Here is a 10,000-nt window from a genome sequence, read left to right on the forward strand (position 1 = left end):
TATTTGTTTATTTTTCTTTTTATTTAGACAAAATAGGGGGATTGTCGATTGATACAGAACCCCAACATTTCTGCCAGTGCATTTACCTATTCATTTGTTTATTGATTTATTCATCTGTTCATTTATCTATTTATATTTTTCTGCTTGAATTTAATAGCAATTTTTTTATAAGAAAGAAAAACAGAGTACCTCAACGTATCGAAGAGGTTAAGTGTCCGAAAACAATATTGAAATTATTTTCCCATCAACAGAGACGCATTAATGAATTTTGAACTTAATTTTCCCATCAACAGAGACGCATTAATGAATGCTAATGATACATTTAGAGTAAAAGACAACTTAGGGCTATTGTTATTATTTGTCTGTTATTATTTATTCGACTATTGTTATTATTTATCTGCCCATTCATTATTATCTACTATTTACCTTTGTTTATTATCTAACTTTACCTCTTTATTTATCTTTTTATTTTTATTTTTCATATTATTTTTATTTATCTATTTATCATTGTTATCTATTTTATCTATTTTATTATATATATATAAATATATATATATATATATTTTTTTTTTTTTTTTTTTTTTTTTTTTTTTTGCATCCTCCTCCTTTGTAAAGCAAAGACACACTCTAATCGGCCGTCCAGCTCCTGAACCTGCATTTTGGTTCATCAATATACGCGTAACTTTTTTCTTTCAGGAGCATTTGTTATATTATGAGAAAATAGAGATTTTCTATTGGAAGGTGAAGATAATGCATAAGAAACAGACATGATAGATTCACCGGCGAAAGATTATTTGTTGTTATTTATGTATTATTTATTATGAATTATTTTTCTGTTTATGTATTATTTATTATGAATTATTTTTCTGTTTATGTATTATTTATCATTACCTATTTATTTTATTCATTTATCTAGTTCTTTATTTTTTCCGCGTCCGACCTAGTCATGGACCAAAAGGTCTCCTGCCGGCATGCTCCTTCTTTGTAAATCCTTTGTAATGTTCGCGTACTGGGAGGTCCCGCGCATGGCTCGAGACTTCTGCAACAGACTGTGTCGAACTGCAAGAACAGCTTGAGCACTTGAGCAGACTTCTGCGAACTCAAGTTTGCAGAGGGCGAGCTCTGACGTCACGAGTGTCAGCTGGCCCTGCCAGACTGCGGCGCGACCAGACACAAGACACCAAGAAACTATAAATCGTTCGGCGACATTTGTCGTTGGTATTAAGAGCATAAGAATGAAGGAGATCTGCAAAAGACTATAAGGCCTACACTAGGCAGTTCCATGTCCATGACCACCTGTTATCCCCATTCATAAAGCTGTCTAACCGTTTCTTAAAACAACCGATAGTTTCAAGCCCTTTCTTTCTTAAATCTGAAATTGTCAATTCAAATCCATTATTGCGAGTCCTACCCTGTTGTCTTAATACAATGACCTTGTTTGCGTCACCCATGTTAAAGCCTTTGATCCACTTAAACACCTCTATTAGATCACCCCGCACTCTGCGTCTTTCCAGAGAGTGTAAGTTAAGGTGTCTAAGCCTCTCTTCGTAAGGTAAATTTCTGAGTCCATGTATCATTTTGGTCATCCTCCTCTGTACGGATTCTAGTGAATTGATGTCCATTCTACAGGACGGAGACTAAAACTGTACCGCATACTCAAGGATGGGCCTAACTAACGTTGACTTCGTAACCACACAGTGAGTACTGAAACCATTGGTTGTTTTAAGGTTAGATAACTTCATGGATAGGGATGATAGTTTGCAATGGGCATGGAACTGGCTAGTGTAGGCTTTATGGTCTCTTGCAGTCTCCTCCCTCCATTCTCATGTTCTTATGTAGTCAGGGTGGGATGGCAATGGAGTGACGGAGGATACCGATCACTTTCCTCGGCTCCTCCGCCCTTGATATATTGTGGTTGTGATTTCATTGCTGCTCAGAGTGGGCTGGAGAACTAGGGGAGAGGCGAGCGCAGGCTGCATAACCCTTTTGTCCAATACAATACAGCGAATACGCAAAAAATAAGGATAACTAGTATATTCACCTACCAAAACACAAAATACAAAATACACAAAAAAGACAAACACAAAAAATAAAGACAATGTATTTCTCTACCAATTGATGATGATGATATGGTTTAACGTCACAAACTCCCCCCTATCGGAAGGCTAGGACGGTGCCCCTCACAGAGGGCTTTGTAGCGTGGAATTTAATGAACCATGCCCTTGGTTCAACTTCGCTGGTGGCAGGATTCGAACCGCCATCCCCTCGACCTTCGCCGCAAGTAACGACGCCCTAACCCACTCAATTAGTTTTAGAAAAATAATATATATATATATATATATATATATATATATATATATATATATATTTATTTATATATATACACATATATATATATATATATATATATATATATACACATATATATATATACATATATATGTATACATATATATATATATATATATATATATATATATATATGTATATTTCTTTTTGGGGGGGTAGTTTGGTGACCCTGGTATATGAGGCAGCCTGACAAAGTGGTATATTATTGGCTATGATTTACCAGCGCTTCTATCCTTATATACAATCCCGTGTTGCTTGTATGGTATGCGTTATTTAAAACAAGGCTGGATATAGTCATCAGTTGGGAAAAAATAATATAAGCACATAAATTCCTGTGAAACTATATATACGATGCTCATATTCCTAGTCAAATCGTAACATAGCTACGATGCTCATATCTACATTTTATCATCACATTTGAATGTTAATGGTTACATTTGTATTCATACATTCAACCCTAAATTATGACATATCTATAGATGTAATTTCGAGGCTTGAAATGTCTTTCTCTAATGTAAGTATCATCATCGTATTTATGTTACGAGTTGGCTTACGATACGGCCGATCTTTTACGAGGTAGAACACTGTTAGTTAAGTTAAGAACTGTCGTAAAGGTCAAGTGGATGGTGACGTCATAGCGAGTAATTTAAGGACGATGACGTCACTGCAAGGGAGATGATTTGGGATGGGAAATACTAAACTGGTCTCTTGTAAGCCTGGATCTACGTGCGCGCACGCGCGTACAATTCAACAAACGAAGTTGCGTATACTTGCTTACGCCTCATTGAGTAGCGGCTACTACCCCTCTGCTTTCCCGATGTCAACGTTAAGTTAGTCAATTTGTCTCCAAACTATCCTAGTGTCAACGCTTACTTGCCCGAAAGTTAATTTGCATCTAGTACTACCGGCTACTCGACTAGCCTCATATTAACAAGGTTTTACACACAAATCTGACCCACTGTATATCAGTTCTATGTAAGTGTATCTGTCGTTGTCGCTGTATCAATATGGTTTTTTGAACAAAAAAACCTTGTAACTGCAGACTATAAGGGAACTACTGTCTGTACAAGGATGGGGGAATGGTCAACACTGGATAATGTAGATGCGACGTCATTCACTCTACTATGTGGATAAGTATGCATACCTCGGTATCTTGTGCATATTTTGACAAGAAACAAGATACGTCACTCGTGTTCCGCGACATGCCGTTTTGGATACAAGCAGGCGTATCCAAAGTTCCCAAGGTCCCGCGCTATTTTTTTTTTTTTTTCAAAGACTATCGTCGCTTGTGTCTTATTGCATCGCAAAGAATACTAAGATGACTTTGTGTTACTGGGTGAGATGCAGGGATGACCCGTTATCCAGAAGGAGCCGCGATAAGAGGGAGGGAGGGAAGGGGGGAGGGAGGGGAGTATGTGGGGATGGAATGGATGGGAGTGGATTTTATGCCTTTGTTTTTTGGCTACCTCCCTTGTAAGAAAAAAAAAAGGCTTTGGTATATGTATGTATACCCACGAACGCAATGTCTTGGATCACATTCTGACGTCCGCTGTGTTACGTCAAAGGCTGTAGAGTTGTTATTATAACTACTTGAACATGTATTTTTTTAATTGTTGAATATATTTCCGTACACAGTACATCCTTTGTAAGTAAAACTTTATTAATACAATAACATGGATCAGACTGGTTTTTCCGTAGTACAGTAGTACAAATGTACTAGACTTTGTACTAAAACACATCAGTGTATAGTTAATGACAAATGTAATATACCTCCCGAATTCAGCAATGCACATTATGATCTTATTTTCCATTTCTGCAAATCCATTACAAAGGCTCCTCTTATTGTGAATCTGATATTTAATACATATTTATCAAATGCTTCCCCGAAAATACCATCATATTAGTGTAAGTTATGATGATGACGTCATAGCGAGTAATCTAAGGTCACAAAGCCCCCCTATCAGGAGGCCAGAACGGTGCCCCTTACAAAGGACTTTGTAGCATAGAACTTAATGAACCATGCCCTTGGTTCAACATCGCCGGTAGCAGGGTTCGAACCGCCATCCCCTCGACTTTCGCCGCAAGTCACGACGCCCTAACCCTTCTCACCAACACTCATACCTGTGATCACTAACTCTGTGATCGATCAGAGGTTGATGACAGACATCGTGTTGACGTGATAAAAACAACTCCACGACCCACCCTATCTACTGTCTATCTGTTCTTTTATCTCTCACACGAGAAAAGGGCAAATTGGTTCTCCCGCGTTCCCGCCCTCTTGTGAAGGAAGACCGAGAGACGGGAAAGTGCCACGATACAGTGGCACTGCTGGTGGCACCTCGACAGCCCCTCTCCTCTCGCCGAAGGGAAGGCGCCTCCTCTCGCTGATGGATCAGCGGGGGACTAACGAACCGTTCGACGGAATGATAAACACTCTCCTTCTTGATGGATTAGTCAAGAATTGGCCCACAATTCCACAGAGTACCCCCATGCGGCAAAAAAGAAAAAAAAAAAAGAAAAAAAAGAGATATATATATATATATATATATATATATATATATATATATATAAATAATTAAATAAAAATAAAAATAAAATAAACCAATAATAAATGAAAATAAATAAATAAATAAGAATAAATAAAACAAATAGATAAATAAACAAAACAGAATAAGATAAAACAAAATAAAACAAAAATTAAAATAAAATAAAATAAATAGAATAAAAGAATAAAATAAAATAAATATGTGAATAAATAGAAAGATAAATAGATAAATAAAATAAATCGTGACAAGTATTCCTTCTTGAGAAGTATAATCAGATTATCTTGGAGAAGGGAGATAAATGACCTATGTCATGTTACCCATTGACACGGAGGTGATAGCCAAAATGAGAAAGTGTGTACTTAACACCGTGACCCAATGAGATTTTCTTTTCACAGAGTTAACCAACATTCTATCGTTGGAGACAAAATCACACTGAAGAGGCGGGGTTAAATAGGTGGCGGATTAAAGCAGGATAGCAGAACAGAAGGATTGTAAAAGTTAAAAATGATGAGGATTTTTTTCTTTTTTTTTTACGAGTCTCCAACCATAGAATATGCATAGCGACTTACGTACATTTACATAAGACTTATTGACCCACTGTCGGAGAATAAGATAAGATGGACAGAAATTATGTATATTTCGACCACTATCTATGGTCTTCTTCAGCTGAAGAGGACCACAGATAGTGGTCGAAATATACAGAATTTCTGTCCATCTTATCTCATTCTCCGACAGTGGGTCAATAAATCTTATTTTACATATACATATACCAAAGGCTTTTTTCCCCTTATAAGGGAGGTAGCCAAAAAATAAAGGCATAAAAACCACTCCCACATATTCCATCCCCAACATACTCCACTCCCCTCCACCCTCTTCCCTTTCTCTTATCTTGGCACCTCCTGGATGACGGGTCATCCCTGCATCTCGCCCACTACCCTGGGTCAGAAGCAGTGTCGCAAGACACAGCACATCCACAGCAAGGCCGCTTCATTAAATCGGCGACCCCCCTCTCCGTCCCCTCATGCAGAAAAGAAGACGGGGAGAAATCCCTTCGGGCTGCGTCAATATATTTCTCACACATACTCATTCACACACCCCATCCCCCACCCACTCCCCCCTCATGCATCACAGCATCATCCATACACAACCATTCTCCATTCACCCCTATCCTCTGTCCTCTCCCGCCCTTCCTCAACAGACATTCCCCTCTTTCCCAATGTCCCTTTAACCCATCCATCTCTTCCTAGGTCGACCCTTCATGTTCACTCCTTCCACTTTTGCCTTCCACACCTCTTTTACTAGTCTTTCTTCACTCATTCTTCCCATGTGTCCAAACCATCCCAATACACTTTCATCAACCCTATCCCCCAACTCTCTTTCCACCCCTGGTCTCCTCCTCACCTCATTTCTCACTCTATCCAGCCTAGTAACCCCTATCATACTTCTCAGGCACCTCATTTCAAACACATTCAAACTCCTCCTCTCTTTCTCCCTTATGTTCCATGTTTCTGCCCCGTACAGTGCTGTCGGCACAATCACTCCTTCATACAATCTCCTCTTAGCATCCATTCCCAGATTTATATTTCCCAGTACACTTTTTAATCCCCCAAGGCATTTACTCACTTCTCTCAATCTACATTATACCTCCACCTCCTCTCCTCCCTTTCCCGCCACATTTGCACCCAAGTATCTAAAACTATCCACTTCCTCCAGTCTCTCTTCCTTAATACTCACTTCCAGTCTGCTGCCACTCTCTCCCCTTGAACATCTCATCATCTTACTTTTATCCATAGCGACTTTGTCTGTAGTAATATTTCTAAAATGACTAAAATATTGACTGTATACAAATATGCAGTCACTCTCTATACGGGGCCCGATAAAATACTGAAAGTATTTTTTTTTTCCGACATCAGACGATTTGATTCGGCTGAAGCTCTGTGGCTTTTGGACCGAGAAGGAGAGGGAGGATGGGAAGAGGGAGGAGGAAGAGAAGGGGAAGGAGGAGAAGGAGGAGGAGATTGAGGAGGAGATGGAGGAGATCGAGGAGGAGGAGGATAAGAAGGAAGAGGAGGAGAGGGAAGAGGAGGAAGAGGAGGAAGAGGAGAAAGAGGAGGAGGAGGAGGAGGAGGAGGAGGAGGAGGAGGAGATGCGCTTCAGTCAACTTCTTCAACTCGAAGATGAAATACTTCGTAAGTTTCGTTTCTGTTGTTGCCTAATGATTTCATTCAGCTCATGGTGCTTACTCAGGCTGGCAGGCTGCTTCACATATAATCACACGTACCTTCACAGACTGCCCACAGGCACGACCATAACATGTGTTTTACGCATCCTTTTCACAATATTACATATTCTTTTTCATCATTATTATTACTCGTACATGTATGGTTTATTTTTCATTAGGTTTAGCTATTTTTTTTTATGCTTGGCAACAAGTTTTCTGCTGGATACCCGACCCCGTGACCTCTCCTGATCAGAGACCTCTCCTGATCACGTGACCACCTCCAACGCCACCTTGGGTCGGAGTCTTTCTACGCGGGTCTCAGAACTTGCCTCGCCTTCAGCCAGAGCAGATGTCTAAGAAAATGAAACAATCATAACTGTCCACTTTTGTTTGTGTGTAATCATATAGAAAAATTGTAATTAGTCATACGCTGTGTGCGACCAACATAGACACATTTTGTCACGTTTTTCACCTAACGAACCTTGTATTTTTGTGAGGTTTCTGATTCTCTCAGAAGTGGTGGATGAAGATCACTAGAGGTAGCCCGAAGGGGCAACCGGTTTCCTCCGTGAATTCCGTTTCATAATCCAATGACGCCGTGGGAAATCCATCGATAACAACAACAATGGCAACGCCAACAGCAGCTCTAACTCTTAACCTTGGGGATCTACGCCTTCAACGCAATGACAAACTTGATAGATTTTGGTCTTCCTGGACAAACTCGACGATATAAGAGGCAATCCTCGATGGAGGAGGCGAAGAAGGGGACGACGCCCACAAAACTCATGGCTGGAGGAGCAACTTGATCGAACCTGTCGAGAGATGTTTGGAGTGGGAAGGGAGGGTGGGTGTCTGCATGGAAGCTTGCTCGTAGAGACCGGGAAGGGCCTGGCGCCGGCGTGTGGGTGAACCAACGCGCTCCCTGGCGTATGCCCCCGATTGCTGAACGGCGAACTCTCGATCTCATAAGGTCAGGAAAATCATCGATAGTTAGCCGAAATTAAAACCTACAAAGTGCGCCAATGTGCCGAATGGACAAGAGAAAAATTTACTCCGGAATCACAGAGCTTCTCTGATTAGTGCAGAAAAATCGTGACAACCAATTACAGTTAACTTTTGAGTCTACGTCATCAGCATGGAGAGGAGTCCTGACTGACTCAGTAATTTTAGGTACAGGAAAACTGCATTTGAGATAAAAAAAAAAATAAGGTTTTGTCTTCATATACAAGAAAAATACGAATATGGAGAAAAAACAACAAATCCCGTAAGGCATACATCCACAACTCAAAGAATTTGGACCTATTTGTCAACAAAACTGTCAAGATATCTTGGGACCAAAACTCTGGTCCATAAGTAGTGAACCTCTGGGTAGACCACAACTTCACCTTGACCTCGCGAAGGACCGATGAGTGGACCACAAACCCTGAATCACAACCCTGGTCCAATGGTCCACTTCTGGGACCACTGTGTTGGTCCTCTGGGTGGACCACAAAACCTACTTCAGGAGTTCATGAACCTCATCTTCCTGTGACCCATTGAGGTATTCTTAAATGAGTCAAAACTTAAGTTCAAAATGTATCTCCGCGTGACCTGTAGCGTACAAGTTTTAATCTGACAAATTTAGTAAGAATTGAAGATGAACGTGCACAGGAGCGAAATAGCATAAACCCCAGACTTCAGAAAAAATAAACAATATAGAATAGAGGAAAATAGATAAATTGAAATAATAAACCAACTATTCAACATTTCAAGAGAAGATCTCTGTTAGCTTAAAGTAGAACGCAGCGAGGAACGACACTAGGTCAAACCAAAGTCTTCACCGACCTTGAACGAGAACAACTCAACGGGTCACCTGATGACCTTTTCACTGACCTGATTTGGGCGTGCTACCACGGGACGACCCAGAGCCCTGCTCAGTCTTGGCGGGACTCACGCTGCGCGTGGAGACCTCAAGTTGCCCCGTTCCGCGCATCCCCTCGGAATCGGACGAATCGAGATCGGAGTGGTGACGTAGCGGGCTGTGATTGGCCGCTGCTTGGTGGTGACGTGGCGACGGGCTGTGGTTGGCGGCCGAATGGTGGTGGCGCGGTGGGGGGCTGTGGTTGGTGAAGCGGTGGAGGGAAAGTCCGAGAGTGTCTCGACTGTCCACTTTTCCGTAACCATACCAACCCAATAGTTCGTTCATGGCTGTTTCCGCGTATTCCTGGAACGGGAAGATAAAACAAAATTAGCTCTCGGCCAATAACACGTGTAAGAATATATGTATAAAATAATGATAAAAAGAAAGAGGGACACGGTAAGATAACAAAAATTAAAAGAAAACTCGTCAAGAAGAAAGTATAAGGAACAAGTGTAAAACAGAAAGGGGTAAAGACAAAGTTGTGAGGTAAAAGATAAATACATCTGGCGAGATATGAAATATAGAAAGGCATAGATGTTCATGTTGATGGTGTTAATGTTTTAATGATGATGACAATAATGATGACGATGATGATTGTCAATACGATATCTTAATGTCGATAATGATAGTAAAGGTGATAATGGTGAGGATAATGATGACAATCAGGACGACCCTAAAGATTTTGATGATGATGGCGTAGTGGAGGTAATGATGGTGATAGCGTTGGTGGTGACTGATGATGATGATGATGATGATGAAAAGGCAGCTACTGTTCATTAAGACGACGATAACAACAACAAACCCGACAAAGTTGCTGTACAACTGGTGGAGGGGGGGAAGAGGAGGAGGAAGAGGGGGAGGAGGAGGAGGAGGGGAACGGGCGAAGGCATCACGGTGAAAATAATGAGGTTATTACTGAGCCGGGAAGGAAAGCCAGTACGATACTATGACAGTGATGACGAAAATAATAACCTGGGTGTTAAT

The 10,000-nt window shown here is 40.7% G+C and overlaps 1 protein-coding gene across 1 annotated transcript in view; it reads right to left on the reverse strand.

Moving 5' to 3' along the window:
• LOC143026271 (uncharacterized) overlaps window positions 1-10,000 on the reverse strand; it is a 351,958-nt gene that overhangs the window by 106,885 nt on the left and 235,073 nt on the right. Inside the window, exon 3 of the mRNA XM_076186374.1 lies at window positions 8,989-9,319. Within this exon, the coding sequence (XP_076042489.1) occupies window positions 8,989-9,319 (331 nt within the window). The remainder of the gene's footprint in view (window positions 1-8,988; window positions 9,320-10,000) is intronic.

This window comes from Oratosquilla oratoria, chromosome 6, assembly GCF_046742065.1.
Source record: "Oratosquilla oratoria isolate Oo_2021 chromosome 6, ASM4674206v1, whole genome shotgun sequence".
In the NCBI taxonomy this organism is placed as follows: Eukaryota; Metazoa; Arthropoda; class Malacostraca; order Stomatopoda; family Squillidae; genus Oratosquilla; species Oratosquilla oratoria.